The following is a 19,937-nucleotide window of genomic DNA, read 5'->3' as shown; positions in this document are numbered from 1 at the left end:
CTTAGAGGAAAAAGGTTAACTCCTTGTGGCTTGTGTGTTTTGTGTGTAGCAAGCTTCTTCTTCATGCTGTAGCTGTGCTGTCTGTGCCAGGTGTGGTAGTGGGGCTCCCACTGTGGTCTTTGGGTATAGATGAGGCAACATAGTATACAAGCCTCCATTCTCTGGCTCACCAGAAAATTCCATAACCACCTAAGCAATCTGAGGTCAACAAATTTCTTAGCTGCCAAGAGGCACAGACTTAGAGACTGAAGTTATCATTATCAGAGGGGAAGTGGGAGAGGGACAATTAGAGAATCTGACATTGACATGTACACACCACTATATTTTAAATGAATAAGCAACAAGGTCCTACTGTATAGCAAAGGGGACTCTGCTCAATGTTATGCCACAGCTTAGTGGGAAAAGAATTTGAAAAGAATAGATATATGTATAAGTATAACCATAACCGAATCACTTTCGTATACATCTGAAACTAACACATTGCTAATCAATTATACCCTAACATAAAACATATTAAAAATTTCTTGAGAGCAGCCCAAGATGGCCGACTTCGAGGATCGGGTGTCGGATGAGGAGAAGGTACGCATAGCTGCTAAATTTATCACTCATGCACCGCCAGGGGAATTCAATGAAGTGTTCAACGATGTCCGGCTACTACTTAATAATGATAATCTCCTCAGGGAAGGGGCGGCACATGCGTTTGCCCAGTATAACATGGATCAGTTCACGCCTGTGAAGATAGAAGGATATGAAGATCAGGTCTTAATTACAGAACATGGTGACCTGGGTAATAGCAGATTTTTAGATCCAAGAAACAAAATTTCCTTTAAGTTTGATCACTTACGGAAAGAAGCAAGTGACCCCCAGCCAGAAGAAGTAGACGGAGGTCTGAAGTCTTGGAGAGAATCCTGTGACAGTGCTTTAAGGGCCTATGTGAAAGATCATTATTCCAACGGCTTCTGTACTGTTTATGCTAAAACTATAGATGGGCAACAGACCATTATTGCATGTATTGAAAGCCACCAGTTTCAGCCTAAAAACTTCTGGAATGGTCGCTGGAGATCAGAATGGAAGTTCACCATCACACCACCTACAGCCCAGGTGGTTGGAGTACTTAAGATTCAGGTTCACTATTATGAAGATGGCAATGTTCAGTTGGTTAGTCATAAAGATGTACAGGATTCAGTAACTGTTTCGAATGAAGCCCAGACTGCCAAGGAATTTATTAAAATCATAGAGCATGCAGAAAATGAGTATCAGACAGCAATTAGTGAAAACTATCAAACAATGTCAGACACCACATTCAAAGCCTTGCGCCGGCAACTTCCTGTTACCCGCACCAAAGTCGACTGGAACAAGATACTCAGCTACAAGATTGGCAAAGAAATGCAGAATGCTTAAAGGCTGAATGTAGGATTCTTCAGTACATGGAAAGAAAGGATTCAGCGTGTGGTCATATGATAAATAAGTGATTTATAAACAAGAGTGATATTTTGCTAGGGCTTTCAAAAGTTAACAGGTTTTCTAGCCTAATGGAATACTGTTGAACCTAGAGCATTGTCTTGATTCTTTTGTGTTTTCTGCCTTGTAATTTTGTTTTCACTATATCTACTTTTAAATTTTTTTTTTTTAATTCTGCCACATTTAATGATGGAGAGAGATATCTACCCTGGAGTCATTTTACTGTTTAGAAAATTTTCCTAGCCATGAAGCCCTGTTACTGACATAGACAGGTAATATATTCAGTACTTTTCCACCCCATCCTTCAAAGTACTTCTGGTGTTCAGTGGTTTTTACTGATTGACCAACAGCTAAAGAGGCTGTGCTGCAAACTGTAGCTGAATGGAAGACACATTCATCCTTCTCCCTCCAGTTGCTTTGATCATCATTTATAACATCTCTTAACTGTAGTTTCATATGTTTGGATTGGGGCTTTTCGGGTTCATTTTGGAGGCCAAGGAAGTTTTCTGGAAATTCCATCATAGCCAACTTCTCTGGGGAAGTTGTTTTTAAATCCAAAGACTTGAACCACATTCCCTACATCAACATGTTTGCTTTTTCCCTTTCCCTCATTGTCTCCTTCCCACCTAGTACCATTATAGTTATAGACGTGCATTTTTAGAAGAGTGTTATCCATTTTTATTACTGTTTTTTTAATATTCGAAAACTGCTGACATACTAGGGGTATAGTAGAGTATAAAACTTGAAGAAATGCAGATGTTGAAGGAATAATAGGTATCTTGTGCTTTAATACTTTGTGGCAGGATTGTTCTATAAGTGAATGAATCAAACAACTATGTTAATCACAAACAAAAAACTAAAAATGAACCAAAGTGAAAAGGATAAGTTTCAGGCAGTATCTTTCTATTGTAACCTGTTATTTAAGGGAATACTAGTGATTTGTTCTAAATAGGATGTAATACTTATTCCAAATTACTCTTCCTCAGTCCTGCCTGCCAACTCAAATATAACTGTGATATAGCAACCCTTCCCAGGTTTATTGGCAGGTACAGGTGTGATCTCAGAATACACAGGTGACATAGATATGATATGACAACTGGTAATGGTGGATTCATTTACATTGTTTACACTTCTATGACCAGGCCTTAAGGGAAGGTCAGTTTTTTAAAAACCGAGTAGTGTCTTCCTCCAAACACACGTCAAAAAAGAAGGGTGTTTGTGTTTTGGCTTTGTTTTTGCTGAGTAATACAGTCAAGCAAGAGTTTATTTTTAAGTGACCTGTTGATTTGTGTAAGCATTTTTGTTTATTTCAAATAAAATATATTTGTATTACTTGTCATTCATACTGTCCATCCATACTACACTATCCTCTGTATCAGGTAGTCCAATAGAAATACACCTGCTTTGGTCTTAAAAAAAAAAAAAATAAATAAATAAATAAAAAAAAAATAAAAATTTCTTATCTGCTTAAACTAACCATATAGATTGTGTTATTGACAATTAAGACTACTAACTGATATAGCTGGTCATAGGATTACAGCTTGGGAATCATTTTCTCTCAGAATTTGCAAAGCATTTTTCCATGGTCTTCTGTTATGATGTTTCTCTTGAGAAGTTTGATGCCATGCTGTTCCTAAACTTCTGGATGTGACTAACTTTTCCTCTCAGAAAGTTTTCATGTTATTCTTTTTAATCCCTAAAACTCTGAAATTTCTAGTTGAAATGCCATGGCATGGGTCTTCTCGTATTCATTTGGCGGCCACACACAGTTGTATATGTTGTACACTGCACCACTTTAGGGAGCACTAGTCCCACCTCAATCCATAGACATGCCTGTATGACTTTTCACAAAGACCCTGCAGACACTCAGTGGGACTTTAGAATCTGGAGACCACTATCCTAGAGTTCCAGGAAATCTTTCATATAATCTTCTCAACCATTGTCTCTATCCTATCTCTGGAAAACCTATTTTAGTCAAATATTGGGCTTCTAAGATTAATCTCATTTTCTTATTTTGTCCTTATTTTCCATTCCATGTCTCCTTGTTCCACTTTCTGAGAGATTTTCTCCACTTTATCTTCGAAACTTCTACTGAATTTCAGCTCTGCTATTTTTAATTAATAAGAGTGCTTTCTAAAAATAGCAATTCCTTCTCCAGGATCTTGATCTCATCTCTCTGAAGATATCAATTATGGATTTACTTTTTTCTTATTTTGACTTTTCTCCCATTCACTGCATTCTGTTTCCTTTTTTACTTGTTGTTTTTCACCTGTCAGTGCCCCTCTTCTGCTTTAGATAGGATGTAAAATCCCTCAATTTGAACCCCAGCTAATCTGACTCCAAAGACCTTTCTTATGAGTAAAATAATTTGTGCAAGATATGATTGTTATAGCTTCTAGTTATTAAAGATCTACTATAACCTATGAGTTTACATAGTACTTAGCATAGTACCTACTATTCTCCAGGTAGTCAATATTTGTTGAATGTATATTTATTTCCTACTCCCAACAAGTATTTTCCTTTATTTTTCTTCTCTATTCAGTGTACTAGCGTGGCTTGCCCAGAGCACCTGGTCACTCAATGAAAGCAAAGATACACTGACCCATGTATTGTCATCTGTGTTCCTTGACTTTTCTCTAGGCATCTACAGATCATCATTCTTATCTCATCACAAAACATTCCTCAAAGAGGCTGGATAGACAGACAGATATATAGACAGGTAATGAAAGACAGGCTGCTGCTGCTGCTGCTGCCAAGTCGCTTCAGTCGTGTCCAACTCTGTGTGACCCCATGGACGGCAGCCCACAGGTTCCTCTGTCCCTGGGATTCTCCAGGCAAGAATACTGGAGTGGGTTGCCATTTCCTTCTCCAAATGAAAGACATATAGACAGATAATTTGGATATAGATACTTGGGTCAGCTATGACTTTCTCTGTAACAATTTTATTTTTAAGATTTTTTGACATGGACCTATTTTAAAGCCTTAATTGAATTTGTTAAAATATTGCTTCTGTTTTATGATTTTTGGTCTCGAGGCACATGATATCTTAGTTGCCCAACCAGGAATCAAAACAGCCAACCCCTGCATTGGAAGGTGTAGTCTTAACTACTGGATCACCAAGCAAGTCCCCTATATCAACTACTTTTGATTTACTCCTGCTAAGAAATGCTTATAGTATAGCCACTCTGATTTAACTAGGAGAACCCCCTCCTGCTCAAAATGAACTTTAGCGACCATCACTTGGGGTGGGCTATCTTTGCAGTTGGCTGCTCTGACACATGTATACAAAGATTCTTATTAACCTTAACTTCAGAAGAGAAGTCTCATCCTTAAATTATAAATATGACACTTATATGGAGCCTCTAGCCCACTAATTCCCCACTAATGATATATTTATTTGTTTTCTCTTTTAGGGGTAAAGTGAAGTTTCCTTATTTTCTTTTAAAGACTTAGTGAATGAGTAAAAATTAGGAAAGACTACCTAATTTTAAGCAGAATAGATCACATAAAACTATTCTAAAAGAAAATCAAGCAGGACCGTGTAAAAGAAAAACAATTTGAAAATAGAAAGAGGGAAAAGTAAAACCAGCAAAATCCTAATGAAGCAAGATCTGTAAAACCTGTGGGGAAAAAAAAAACTTTAAAAGGATAAAGTTTTATATATTGTTCTTTCTGAAGAAAACCATGGCTTGTGTGGAATGCCAGGTTGTCAAGATATTTCTGATATACTAAAGAACAAGAATAGAAATAGAGGGGGGTGGGAAAGAGGTTCAAGAGGGAGGGGATATATGTATACATAGAGCTGATTCACTTTGCTTTGCGCCAGAAACTAACACAATATTATAAAGCAATTATACTCCAATTAAAAGAGAAAAAAGAATAGAAATAGAAAGATAGCAGCCTTCTCAAAATATGGAAGGCTTTGCAACATGTATATATTTAATCTGTGGCAATTACATTGTTGAGGATCTAATTTGGGAACATTAAATTATGGAAACTATTACTTCTACTTTTATATCTTTGTAATGTGAAACAAGTTAATGTATACTTTACTCATAGATACTTCAATAATCTTCCTGAAGAGTTTTCCTCTTCACTTCTTTTTGTTACAACACCTTGGCTTAACTATTAAACTGTGCTGTCTGTTCCTGTAGGGTCAAGCTGTTTTCTAAATTGGTGTAGCCATCTCTTTGCAGATTGCCACAATTCTTAGTAGTGACATCTGCCAAGTTAATCAGTAAAATGAAAAGGTAAAGAAAAAGAGAGCTATTTTCCTTTGAAAAGTTCAACATACATCTTAAATCTCTCTCCTCTTCATCCCAGAATTCTGTATAAGCTGGAATTACTGAGGTGTCTTCTCGGGTGTGCTCACTCAGTCGTGTCCAACTCTTTGCAACCCCAGGGACTGCCAGGCTCCTCTACTACTGTTTATTAGACATGAGTTTTGTTTAAAGTAAAAAGCATAATTGTTTACTCCCCCACATCTGCACTTTTCAACAACATGGCAAAGACTGTGAAACGACAGCTAAGTATTTCCTGACTGTTCTACTTCTTTCATCCTATTATATATCCAGTATAGCTCAAATTTCATTGCAAGAAATAAAAAGTGTGAATGTTTCCTGTTTGTCATTAGAACTGAAACCCTTACGTGAGTTTATTTTACAAATTGGCTGCACAGGTGTTCTATGACACATCGGTATAAATTCCCTCCACAATTACCTAATTTGCACACCACTTTGTTGTACCTTGATAAGCTAAGAAATACAACCACACAGACCATTACTAATTATTCAAGAGAATTTCTAATCTAAGTGGAACATTCATTTGAGGGCTTTCATTCATTTCATTCATTTGAGAGAGAATCTGCCTACAATGCAGGAGACTTGAGTTCGATCCCTGGGTCCAGAAAATCCCCTGGAGAAGGGACCATTCATTTAAACTTAGTCATTACTTCAAGCAAACATCATTGAGGCTGCCTCTCTACATATTCCCAATCCACTAGACATCAACACTCACTGAAAGCAGCCCAATTCAAAGTATAAAAGGCTGGGACACGGTGGGGCAGGAAGTGGGAGAAAGGGGAGAAATTTCTACTTTAACTGCTTTAAAATATAAAATGCACATTTACCACTGCAGAGTTTTTTCAAATTGTCATTGTCTATTCAAAAGCAAACTTACGGTTACCAAAAGAAAAAGGTAGGCGAGGGATAAATTGGGAGTTTGAAATTAACATATACACACTGCTGTATATAAGACAGATGTCCCTGGTAGTTCAGCTGGTAAAGAGTCCACATGCATTGCAGGAAACCTTAGCTTGATTCTTGGGTCAAGAATATCCCCTGGAGAAGGGATAGGCTACCCAATCCAGTGTTTTGGGCTTTCCTGGTGGCTCAGACAGTAAAGAATCCACCCGCAATGCGGAAGACCTGGGTTTGATCCCTGGGTTGGGAAGATCCCCTGGAGTAGGGCATGGCAACCCACTCCAGTACTCTTGCCTGGAGAATCCCATGAACAGAGGACCCTCGTGGGCTATACAGTCCATAGGGTTGCAAAGAATCCGACACAACTAAGCAACTAAGCACATCACAGCATATAGAAGAGAAATAATTAACAAAGACCTACTGTATAGCATAGGGAACTCTACTCAATACTCTGTAATAACCTAAATGGGAAAAGAACCTGAAAAAGAATGGATATATGTATAAACTGAAACACTTTGCCATACACCTGAAACTAACACAACACTATAAATCAACTATAATATAAAAATTAAATTTAAAAAACTGCCCTTATATGGACTAAAAATTGTCATTCTATTGTCTTTTCTCAAAAACTGTCTAAATTCTATTTGTTAACACACTAATGCAAGGTGCCTACTCAATCTGTTCAACCATTCTAACAAATATGAGGGGAAAAATTTTTACCTTCAAGGAAAGAGAAGGCCAGGAAATGAAAGACTAACTTATTTACACAATGCAGACATAATATACATTTATTAAAGAAGTATTAAAGAGAGGTCTTCTCTGATAGCTCAGTTGATAAAGAATCTGCCTGCAATTTGGGAGCCCTGGGTTCCATCCCTGGGTTGGGAAGATCCCTTGGAGAAGGGAAAGTGTACTCACTCCAGTATTCTAGTCTGGACAACTCCATGGACTATAGTCCATGGGGTCACAAAGAGTTGGACACAACTGAGTGACTTTCACTTTCATTAAAGAGAGGAAAATTTTTTAAAAATTCATATTTGTACTAGACCTGTCTATGTGTACCATGATATGGAGTCTTCAATGAAGACCTGATATTTTAATTACTTTATCATTAGCATATCTTGGTAGAATAAATTTAAAAATGCACAGCATGGGGAACTCCCTGGTAGTCCAGTGGTTAAGAATTGACCTACCAATGCAAGGGACACAGGATTGATCCCTGGTCTGGGAAGACCAGCAGTGGCCATAGGACTGGAAAAGGTCAGTTTTCATTCCAATACCTCAGAAAGGCAATGCCAAAGAATGCTGAAACTACCTCACAATTGCACTCATCTCACAAGCTAGTAAAGTAATGCTCAAAATTCTCCAAGCCAGGCTTCAGCAATACGTGAACCATGAACTTCCAGATGTTCAAGCTGGTTTTAGAAAAGGCAGAGGAACCAGAGATCAAATTGCCAACATCTGCTGGATCATGGAAAAAGCAAGAGAGTTCCAGAAAAACATCTACTTCTTCTTGACTATGCCAAAGCCTTTTACTGTGTTCAGTTCAGTTCAGTTCAGTCGCTCAGTCGTGTCTGACTCTTTGAGACCCCATGAATTGCAGCACGCCAGGCCTCCCTGTCCATCACCAACTGCCGCTGTTCACTCAGACTCACATCCATTGAGTCCGTGATGCCATCCAGCCATCTCATCCTCAGTCATCCCCTTCTCCTCCTGCCTCCAAGCCCTCCTAGCATCAGAGTCTTTTCCAATGAGTCAACACTTCGCATCAGGTGGCCAAAGTACTGGAGTTTCAGCTTTAGCATCATTCCTTCCAAAGAAATCCCAGGACTGATCTCCTTTAGAATGGACTGGTTGGATCTCCTTATAGTCCAAGGGACTCTCAAGAGTCTTCTCCAACACCACAGTTCAAACCCATCAGTTCTTCGGCGCTCAGCCTTCTTCACAGTCCAATTCTCACATCCATACATGACCACAGGAAAAACCATACCCTTGACTAGAAGGACCTTAGTCGGCAGACTAATGTCTCTGCTTTTGAATATGCTACCTAGGTTGGTCATAACTTTTCTTCAAAGGAGTAAGCGTCTTTTAATTTCATGGCTGCAGTCACCATCTGCAGTGATTCTGGAGCCCAAAAAATAAAGTCGGACACTGTTTCCACTGTTTCCCCAACTATTTGCCATGAAGTGATGGGACCAGATGCCATGATCTTCGTTTTTTGAATGTTGAGCTTTAAGCCAACTTTTTCACTCTCTGCTTTCACTTTCATCAGGAGGCTTTTTAGTTCCTCTTCACTTTCTGCCATAAGGGTGGTGTCATCTACATATCTGAGGTTATTGATATGTCTCCCAGCAATCTTGATTCCAGCTTGTGCTTCTTCCAGCCCAGCATTTCTCATGATGTACTCTGCATATAAGTTAAATAAGCAGGGTGACAATATACAGCCTTGACGCACTCCTTTTCCTGTTTGGAACCAGTCTGTTGTCCATGTCCAGTTCTAACTGTTGCTTCCTGACCTGCATACAGATTTCTCAAGAGGCAGGTCAGGTGGTCTGCCATTCCCATCTCTTTCAGAATTTTCCACAGTTTATTGTGATCCACATAGTCAAAGGCTTTGGCATAGTCAATAAAGCAGAAATAGATGTTTTTCTGGAACTCTCTTGCTTTTTCCATGATCCAGCAGATGTTGACAATTTGATCTCTGGTTCCTCTGTCTTTTGTAAAACCAGCTTGAACATCAGGAAGTTCACGATTCACGTATTGCTGAAGCCTGACTTGGAGAATTTTGAGCATTACTTTACTAGCGTGTGAGATGAGTGCAATGTGCGGGAGTTTGAGCATTCTTTGGCATTGCCTTTCTTTGGGATTGGAATGAAAACTGACCTTTTCCAGTCCTGTGGCCACTGCTGAGTTTTCCAAATTTGCTGGCATATTGAGTGCAGCACTTTCACAGCATCATCTTTCAGGATTTGAAATAGCTCCACTGGAATTCCATCACCTCCACTAGCTTTGTTCGTAGTGATGCTTTCTAAGGCCCATTTGACTTCACATTCCAGGATGTCTGGCTCTAGATGAGTGATCACACCATCGTGATTATCCGGGTCGTAAAGATCTTTTTTGTACAGTACTCCTGTGTATTCTGATCACAATAAACTGTGAAAAACTCTGAAAGAGATGGGAATACTGGACCACCTGACCTGCCTCTTGAGAAATCTGTATGCATGTCAGGAAGCAACAGTTAGAACTGGACATGGAACAACAGACTTGTTCCTAACAGGAAAAGGAGTATGTCAAGGCCATATATTGTCACCCTGCTTATTTAACTTATATGCAGAGTACACCATGAGAAACGCTGGGCTGTATGAAGCACAAGGTGGAATCAAGATTGCCGGGAGAAATATCAATAACTTCAGATATGCAGATGACACCACCCTTATGGCAGAAAGTGATGAAGAACTAAAGAGCCTCTTGATGAAAGTGAAAGCGGAGAGTGAAAAAGTTGGCTTAAAGCTCAGCATTCAGAAAACTAAGATCATGGCATCTAGTCCCATCACTTCATGGCAAATAGATGGGGAAACAGTGGAAACAGTGTCAGACTTTATTTTTTTAGGCTCCAAAATCACTGCAGATGGTGACTGCAGCCACGAAATTAAAAGACACTTACTTCTTTGGAAGAAATTTATTACCAACCTAGACAGCATATTAAAAAGCAGAGACATTACTTTGCCAACAAAGGTCCATCTAGTCAAGGCTATGGTTTTTCCAGTAGTCATGTATGGATGTGAGAGTTGGACTGTGAAGAAAGCTGAGCACCAGAGAATTGATGCTTTTAAACTGTGGTGTTGAAGAAGACTCTTGAGAATCCCTTGGACTGCAAGGAGATCCAACCAGTCCATTCTAAAGGAGATCAGTCCTGAGTGTTCATTAGAGACTGATGTTGAAGCTGAAACTGCAATACTTTGGCCACCTGATGCAAAGAGCTGACTCATTTGAAAAGACCCTGATACTGGGAGGGATTGGGGGCAGGAGGAGAAGGGGACAACAGAGGATGAGATGGCTGGATGGCATCGCTGACTCAATGGACATGAGTTTGGGTAAACTCCAGGAGTTGGTGATGGATAGGGAGGCCTGGCGTTCTGTAGTCCACGGAGTCACAAAGAGTTAGACATGACTCAGCGACTAAATTGAACTGAACTCGGAAGACCCCACATGCTGCGGGGCAACTAACTGTGCACAGCAGCTACTAAAGCCTGCACTCCCTACAGCCCACGCTCCAAAAGGAGAGAAGCTACTGCAAGGAGAATCCAGAGCACCATAACTAGAGAGTAGCCCCCACTTGCCGCAACTAGAGAAAGCCCACATGCATCAATGAAGATCCAGGGCAGCCAAAACTAAATAAATAATAAAATTTAAAAGTGCATAGCATGGTAACTAGACTTACTGTGGTGATCATTTTGAAAGTTATAGAAATATTAAATCACTATGCTGTGCACCAGTAACCAATATAGGTCAACTGTATTTCAAAAACAAATTCACAGAAAAAGTGATCAGATTTGTGATTACCAGAGGTCAGGGGTGCATGGGGGGAGGAATTGGATGAAGGCAAAGGGAACAAACTTCCAGTCATAACTGAGTACTACAGTCGCCAAGTTGTGTCCGACTCTTTGCCACCCCTGGACTCTAGCCTACCAGGCTCCTCTGTCCATTTTTCAGGCAAGAATACTGGAGTGGGTTGCCATGCCCTCCTCCAGGGGATCTTCCTGACCCGGGGATCAAACCCATGTCTCCTGCATTAGCAGGCAGATTTTTTACTATTGAGTCACCTGGGAAGCCCCAAGAATGTACAGTACAACATGATAAACATAATTAGCATTATTATATATTACATACAAAAGATGCTAAAAGAATATATCCTAAGAGTTCTCATCTCAGTGGAAAAAAGCTATTTTTTTCTATTTCTTTAATTCTGTATCTATTAGATGATGGGTGTTCACTAAACTTGCTGTGGTAATCATTTCATGATGTATGTATGTCAAATCATTATGTTGTACACCTTAGACTTACAGTGTACCGTATGTCAATTATAATTCAATAAAACTGGAAGAAGAAAAAAGAATCACAATAACTAAAAAGATCTATTTAAAAAGTTAAAACATTGATATATTAAGGAAAAAACACCATTAGGAAACATAAACACTATCAATAAAATTTCACAAGCAAAAGGAAGACAACGGCAGGTACATGCTATGAAGGATGGCACACAGCAAAGAGGGAGCAAAATATTAACCAGGCAATGATATCAACTCCAATTTTGAGGCTTTGGATAACTAATACATGTTGTTTGTTTTATTTTGATTTAATGTGCCACTGCACACATTCATAAGTCCCTCAATCAAACAAATTCAGCATTTCCAGGACACCATCAAAGAAGGTAAAAAGGAAGACAAAGGCAAAAAAAAGGTCTCTGGTTGACTAAAAAGTAAGCTTAAGCACATTACTCATAGCCGAGCATCCTGGTGCTAAATGAGAAACTCATTTCGTATTATCTTAGAATCAATTCTGACAAACATGCTTGATGGTGTCTCTAATTCAACATGGGAAATTATAATGGAGAATTAGGGCTAGAGAGACAGTAGTGAGAGGAACAATCAGAAAGTAAGGGAGACAGGAAAGTGCAAAACATGAAAAAAAAGCCCCAGCACTCTGAGATCCTTCAAAGTACAAACGGACTATCACACATTAGCAAACCACCACGGTTTCAAGGCCAGAGACCCTGGCCATCAGGAGATCCCCCTCCTCCAAGTCATTAAGGGAAGATTAAACTGTACTGTTATTCTACAAAGGCTAAGAAGTGTACCATAGGTTACCTCTTTAAGAGTTTTATAAAAAGCAGTTGTTCTGGGGACTTCTGGCAGTCTAGTGGTTAAGACTGTGTTTCCACTGCAGAGGACTTTGTTTTGACCCCTGGTCGGGTAACTAAGACCCTGCATGCCACTAGGTACAGTAAAAAAACAAAACAACAAAAAAAAAGGCAGCTGTTCTGTTTTATACTTTACATGTAAATGGACTATTCAATTATTTAGAAATTTCATTTATGAGAAACCAGGCTAGATAATGTTTTACTATGAGTAATCTGATGACAGTGAACTCTGTGAACTTGACTCACAGAATAATGGTCACTGACCTAATTTACAGCAGGAAGAAATACACTGATTTTTCCCCCCTATAGATCTGTTTTGATCTGATGCGTGCTACTCACCCAGGCTCTACACCAATGGCATAAGCATGCAGCTAGGACTATTGAACACAACAACCTAGAGAGCATGTTTGAAATCTGTTCCACCATTCCCACCTTCCAACTAGGTCATAGAAAGAAAACAGCAAAACTAGGAATTGCTGTAGACTAGACTTGGGATGGGTGTTACCCCAAAGCAAGTCAGAGTAACTCCCTTTGGACATGGCAACACCTTTAAAATCACTTTAGTGAAGTTCTCCTTTTAAATAATCTTTCTGAGCTTGGTCTCAAGATGTTTGGAAGATGACACAAAGAGAAAAATCAATAAATTCTAAATTTTGGTTTCAAAAACCTACCTTTTTCCATTACAGAATTCAATACTTTAATCCTCTTTTTATAAAACTACTTCAGTTTAAGATGTTCAGAATTGTCAGTGATAATTCCCAGTAATTTTAGAGTCAAATCATTTTTGTTTCACATCTACCAACTAAATTCTAAAACTCTATTTCCCTTCAGTTTGTTCCTTCATTCAACAAATATTTACTGAACATAATATTTTGTACTCTGCCAGGTACCGGCTTGGAAGGCAGGGGGCTAGAGAGAGAACCCATGTCCATGGCATTGTGTACATTTGGGGAATGAAACTGAATTAAATGCCATCCAGTTTCTTGTGACTCTTTGAGACAGTTATAGACACTCTGCTGCTGCTGCTGCTAAGTCACTTCCGTCGTGTCCGACTCTGTGCGACCCCATAGACGGCAGCCCACCAGGCTCCCCCGTCCCTGGGATTCTCCAGGCAAGAACACTGGAGTGGGTTGCCATTTCCTTCTCCAATGTATGAAAGTGAAAAGTGAAAGTGAGGTCGCTCAGTCGTGTCTGACTCTTCCGAGACCCCATGGACTGCAGCCTACCAGGCTCCTCCATCCATGGGATTTTCCAGGCAAGAGTACTGGAGTGGCGTGCCATTGCCTTCTCCAATAGACACTCTAGGGATGTCAAAATAAATAAAGTCTGGATTTATAATTTCATGTGACAAATAAATTTGAACATGATACACATTTGAAGGATATACTCTTGAATTGAAAATGTTTTGAACTGTGGTGTTGGAGAAGACTTGACAGTCCCTTGGAATGCAAGATGAAACAAGTCAATCTTACCAGAAATCAGTCCTGAATATTCATTAGAAGGACTGATGCTGAAGCTGAAGCTCCAAAACTTTGGCCACCTGATGCAAAGAACTGACTCACTGGAAAAGACCTGGATGCTGGGAAAGATTGAAGGCAGGAGAAGAAGGGGACAATAGAGAACAAGATGGTTGGATGGCATCACCAACTCAATGGACATGTCTGAGCAAGCTCCAGGAAATGGTGAAGGACAGGGAGGTCTGACTTGCTACAGTCCATGGGGTCGCAGAATTGGACACGACTGAGCCACTGAAGAACAACTCTTCAATTATTCCACTACATTTTCCTACATATGAAATTATCCAATGTCCAAAGGTCTAAAATCTATTTTTATTCTTGATGCTTTTCCATCATATGAGCACACTGCAAGCTAAAATTTTAAGTTTCTCAACTCTTTCTCATCTCTTCGGGAAAGAGGACAAAACACATAAAGTAGTGAGATTATCTCAAGATCCTTTTTCAGTACAAAAATTATGAAGAAAAGATTGTAACCTAAGACTATATTTACCCAAGCTGAAACTAACCAATTCTGATGTTCAAAGGCTCCTAAGGCATTTCCTCTTCTCTATAAAATGTGGTTTCTGGGTAAAGGCTCTGTGCCTCATGAATACGTTACTATATAAAGCATATGGACTACAAGTTTAGAAAAATGTAATTGAAGAATCACATTTGAATGCCCTTGTGCCAGTCATCAATAGTGGTTTACTTCTCAGTCCAATTAAATATGCTAACACGAGTCTATTTTATCTCAGAGAAAAAAAATGTGAGTGGCAAATGAATAAAAGGGACTTCTCTGGTGGTCCAGTGGTTAAGAATCTGCCTTGTAATGCAGGAGACACAGGTTCAATCCCTGGTCTGAGAAGATCCCATATGCCCACGTACCACAAGTACTGAGCCCTCACCCTAGAGCCAGTGGCTCTCCAGCAAGCCACCACAACAGAGACCTAACACAGCCAAAAATAAATAACTTTTTTTAAAGAGGAAAGAAAATGAGTAGAGGATCAAATTAATTTGATTTTCATCAAAATCTTGACATACTATGCCATTTTTAAATGAGACAATAAGACAAAAATCACACTGTTATTTGTATCATATTTTTATCTGTGTACTACTTTAATACAATTTTCAAGGTAACAGTATGATTTTCATACTACTATACCTGAAAACACAATTAGATTTCCTTATAGAATCTATACTCCCCCATCATGTTTTACAGGGTAGTAAGCTCTAAAGAAACTTTAGCTCACAGCATCAACTGAACACATCATTCCTTCATATAGTTTTGAGCCCCTTAGCTGCTATCTGAGTAACTGAAAGAATGAACTGTTTAATAAATGTTTGCTCAAAGGAAATGAGTCAACCACATTTCCATCTCTTCCACTGCTCAAGTCCTTAGTGATCCAGGATTGTTAACTGCTAACATATAAGTGGAATGGCAAGAAAGAATAAACATGAAGCATAAAGGAGTGACAAATATTACATTTCTTCCAAACAACAGCAACAAAAAACCATAGAAAAAGGATGCTGCTGCTGCTGCTATGTCACTTCAGTCGTGTCCAACACTGTGTGATCCCATAGACGGCAGCCCACCAGGCTCCCCCGTCCCTGGGATTCTCCAGGCAAGAACACTGGAGTGGGTTGCCATTTCCTTCTCCAAGACAAAGGATGAGAAAGACATAAACCTTTCAGACAAGACAACCAAAACACCATGCTGCCTTGGAATATAATCTTAGAATCCATTTAATGAAAGGTGTTATCCTCCTTGGGAATCTAAATCCAGGACTTGGGATTCCAATTTGAAAATGAAACAGAACAACACTGTGGAAGGAAATTGTTTCCTCAAAACTGTAATAGAAAGCCTTTTAGGAACTTTTATATATAACTTATACTTTTAGACCTTACAGAAAGCCTTTTAGGAACTTATACTTAAGTCTACTCATTTCGTGTGTAAACTTCAAGCACCCCAAACTTTATCCACCTCTAATAAAGTGGAGAAAAGGGGGAATAACACATTTAGCTGTGTAATTCAAACAAGGAATTTCTTTCTTCCCATGTTATGTAATTAGTGAAGCTATGAAGCAAAACTTATCTTAAAAAACCAGAGATTCATGGTTAGGTAACATTTTAGACCTTTGACAAATTGCCTTCCCTTGATAGCCAATGGCATCCTTCCATTGGTTCTTGACCATCTTTCCACGGTTAAGCGATGAGCTCAAAGTCAACTGTCTATAAGCATGACATCAACTGAAAAGTAAGAAATTCAAACTAGTTGGGTTGATCCTGCAATAAGCATGTCAGCATTATGTGTACAGACACACTTCTCAACTAAATCTGACAACACATCTTAAAATTAAGGTGAAGTCGCTCAGTCGTGTCCGACTCTTTGCGACCCCATAGATTGTAGCCTATCAGGCTCCTCCGTCAATGGGATTTTCCAGGCAAGAGTACTGGAGTGGGTTGCCATTTCCTTCTCCAGAGGATCTTCCCAACCCAGGGATCAAACCCAGGTCTCCCACATTGTAGGCAGACGCTTTACCGGCTGAGCCACCAGGGAAGCCTGAAAATTAAGGGAGTCTCTTAGTCTCAAGAGGCCAGACTGCATAAAAGGGCATTTCTGTGGTTACTCTAAAACATTTAAATCTGGGAATTCCCTGGCCGTCCAGTGCTTAGGACTCTGTGCTCCCAATGCATGGATTTGATCCATGGTCAGGGAACTAAGACCCTGCATGCCGCCTGGTGCAGCCAAATAAAAAAATAAATGAAAGTTACTTCAGGCAAAAAGACACCATAAAAGTAAAATTATGCATTTTATTCACTCATTCCATCAGCTGAGAATTGCTCTATTGTACAAATACAGTATTGTACAAAAAAAATCACAAAGTGTTACAAAATAAAAAAGTACAAACTGCATTACTTAATAAATACCACTAAAAGTAGTTAAAGTGGAAATGAGATAGATTTTAGGTTGAAAACATTGTTTGACCCAGCAAACCATACAAGCTCTGTATAGACATTTGTACTGTACATAATGCAGGGCAATCCTATTTTGCCTTGTGAAAGAATTTAAAAGGAATAGACCATTAAGACAGTATTCTCCTGCTATAAAATAATTGCCAGGGTTGATTGGAGGCATTTATGCCATTAATTTTCAAATCTCTCAGTTGAATCCAAGAAACTATATATGAAGCAGGAGGCTTATCTTGTCACAAAGTTTTCTATCATGTTAAAAAATTCTTTTCAACAAAAAGACAAATATAAATAAGAACAACCGAGAGCACCAGACAATCTAAACATCAACTGGAGTACAGAATCACCACTCTGCCATCAGCAAATATCAGACTTTCATTCAAGTAAGAGCTGGTACTATTCTTAAAAAAAAAAAAAAAATCTTCCCACAACCTCCCCTTAAGTATTTTCTCTTTAAAAGGTTGACCATTTCTAGAAAAATAATGATTTTCCAAACAACTAATCTGTCATCAAAACGGAATGGGCCAATTATCGGGTAACATGAAAGCATCAATAGCCATTTGAAATAATTATCTAAGAACTCTAAAATTCAAATCCAACAACATAAAACACGAAATCACAAACTCTGCTCAAAATAATAAACTTCATATAAAGCACTTCTCTGGATTTATGCCGGAAAGCTGTTTGTCAAAATGGATCACATCCTAGATGAAGGTACACCAATTGTTAAAAATGTTGTGCAAAAATACGTTTTTATAGAAAATAGATTACCAGGAATGAACAAATTTACACTGAGAAATCAGCTTGCAAATTAAGTAGTGCCAACTTTATACAGCAAATCATAAATAGCAGTAGGATCACCCAAAGCTACTATGAAACATCATTTAGGTGCCCAGCAACCTTCAGCTCTGAGGAGAAAACATTCAAAAAAATGATTAAGGCATTACACCTACAGTAAATCTACTAGAAAGTTTAAAAGTGCAATTACCCTGATTAAAGTTCATATAACTCTCCAAACACAAATTAGGTATGCAATTTTCCCAGGGCGAGGGTCTCAGACACTTCAAGAGCATGCATTTTGCTCAATATACATTTTGGACAGGGATATGGCCATGGACTTGGCAAGTTCTTCATCGCGTTTTCTCTGCACTTGAGTCTGCCTGCACCAAGTGTCATACTCCGGGTTCGGATATGAGTGATCAAACACCGCGTCATAATGTCCGTTACTGAGCCAACTGAGCCAAATGCTAGGCCTTAGGGAATCCTCCGGGCCCAAATAGTGAATCATGGTAGACACCGTGGGGCTCTCCAGCCTCCCTCCAGTAGTCAGATGGATATTCACATTCAGCATCTGCCCCATGGCCAGCAGTTCAGGGTACCCGGCCCAGGCCCCGTCCTGGGCAGCAGCGATGATAAACTCCCCCACGTCGCCCTCAATCAAGGGGCTAAAGTGGTCGAGATGGTCGGCGATATAGTGCACCGTCTGTTCCCGTAGCTCCCGGTGCAGGCTCTGGTCCCCGTACACCGCCTTGCTGACCGCCCGGTAGAGGCAGTTGCCGTCGGGAATGATGTGAAATCGGTACTTGTTCCTCTGCCGCAAGTACTTGTCCTGCCTCTCCACCTCCGCCAGGTACAGGGCCAGCTTCTCGTCCCTAGGATCCGACCTGGACACGATCACCGCCTCGGCCGCGCCGCCCGGGGCCGCCTCGCCGCTCCGGGCCGGGGCCGCCTCGACCTCCGGGTCGGGCCGCCCCGGCTCTTCGGCGCCGGGAGCGTCGCCGCGGTCGCCAGCTCTGTCCCAGCCGCGGAGGTTCCTCTCTGCCGGGCGCTCCTCGGCCCACGGGCCAGGGCCGGGCTCCGGGCTTCCCGGGGGCGGCGCGGGGCCGCGGTGCTTGGCGGCGGCCAGGGCCTGGCGGTGCTCGCTCAGTCGGAAGTTTCTGTCGGGCCCCTCGCGAGTCGCGTCCAGACCGGCAGGCTCCGGGCCATCGGGCCTCAGCAGCTCCTCCAGAAGCCAGGCCGAGGAGCCCCGCCGCGGCGGGATCGGAGCGCCTGGTGCCGGGGCCAGCAGGAGGCAGCGGCCGCGTGGGGCGGCGGAAGCCGCGGCGCCGGGCTCGGGGCCGCGCAGCAGGAGCCGGTCGGCGCCCAGGGCCCGCACGGTGATCTGCGCTGTGGACGTGTAGTGCGGCGGCAGCGGCGGCTTGCAGGACCCGCCGGGCGGCCCGGCGGCGGCGGCGGCGGCCGAGGCGGGGGCGGCGGCCCCGGACACCATCTCGAAGCAGGAGGAGAAGGCGGGCATCTTGGCAGCGGGAGCGGCGGCGGCTTCGCGGGGCTCGGCGGCCGCGGCCGGCTGGCACTCACCGGTCTCGGGCTCCGGGGCGCCACCGGCGGGTCCCGGGGGCTGCAGAGAGACCTTGAACGAGGCGGCGGTGGCGGCGGCGGGCGGAGCGGCGGTTGCGGCCGTGGGACCCGGGCCCCCGGCTGGGTAGTGGGTGCAGACGCTGCTGTAGAGCTGCATGTCCCTGCCCGCCGCTCGGCCCCTTATAGGCGCGCCGAGCCCCAGTGAGGGGACACACCCTCCGGGCCCGGGGGAGGGGGCCGGCCGAGCGCGGTGACCCAGTGCCCTGAGAATAGAAATGACCGAAGGGCCGCCGGCGCGTCAGGAGCTGCAAATAGCGCCCGGGTCCCCGCCAAATTCCTGCTGCGCCACAGCGCGCGGTGGGGGCGGGGAGGGGACGCGCGCTCGACCCCTGCCGGCGCTAGCGGCCCGCAGACCCGGGACGCGTGCGCCCGCCGTCGCTGCTCCGGCCCGCGGCGGCCGCTGAGGACTCTCGGAGGTAGCCGCCCGCCCTGCTGGAGCGCGTCCCGCCGGCTAGCAGCACTGCAGGG

General features: G+C 41.9%; 2 protein-coding genes across 2 annotated transcripts; one reads left to right on the top strand and one right to left on the bottom strand.

Moving 5' to 3' along the window:
* Positions 1–535: 535 nt before the first annotated feature.
* On the top strand, positions 536–2,867 carry LOC128058506 (F-actin-capping protein subunit alpha-1). The gene has a single exon (XM_052650987.1). The coding sequence runs from the start codon at positions 541–543 to the stop codon at positions 1,399–1,401; it is 861 nt and encodes a 286-aa protein (XP_052506947.1). The 5' UTR covers positions 536–540; the 3' UTR covers positions 1,402–2,867.
* A 14,011-nt stretch (positions 2,868–16,878) lies between these two features.
* Positions 16,879–19,581, bottom strand: OTUD1 (OTU deubiquitinase 1). Its single transcript, XM_052650985.1, has one exon. The coding sequence runs from the start codon at positions 19,564–19,566 to the stop codon at positions 18,115–18,117; it is 1,452 nt and encodes a 483-aa protein (XP_052506945.1). The 5' UTR covers positions 19,567–19,581; the 3' UTR covers positions 16,879–18,114.
* Positions 19,582–19,937: the final 356 nt, after the last annotated feature.

Source organism: Budorcas taxicolor, chromosome 13 (assembly GCF_023091745.1).
Source record: "Budorcas taxicolor isolate Tak-1 chromosome 13, Takin1.1, whole genome shotgun sequence".
Taxonomy (NCBI): domain Eukaryota; kingdom Metazoa; phylum Chordata; class Mammalia; order Artiodactyla; family Bovidae; genus Budorcas; species Budorcas taxicolor.
The sequence above is the reverse complement of the archived record's forward strand: the minus strand, read 5'-3'. Positions and strand labels throughout refer to the sequence as shown.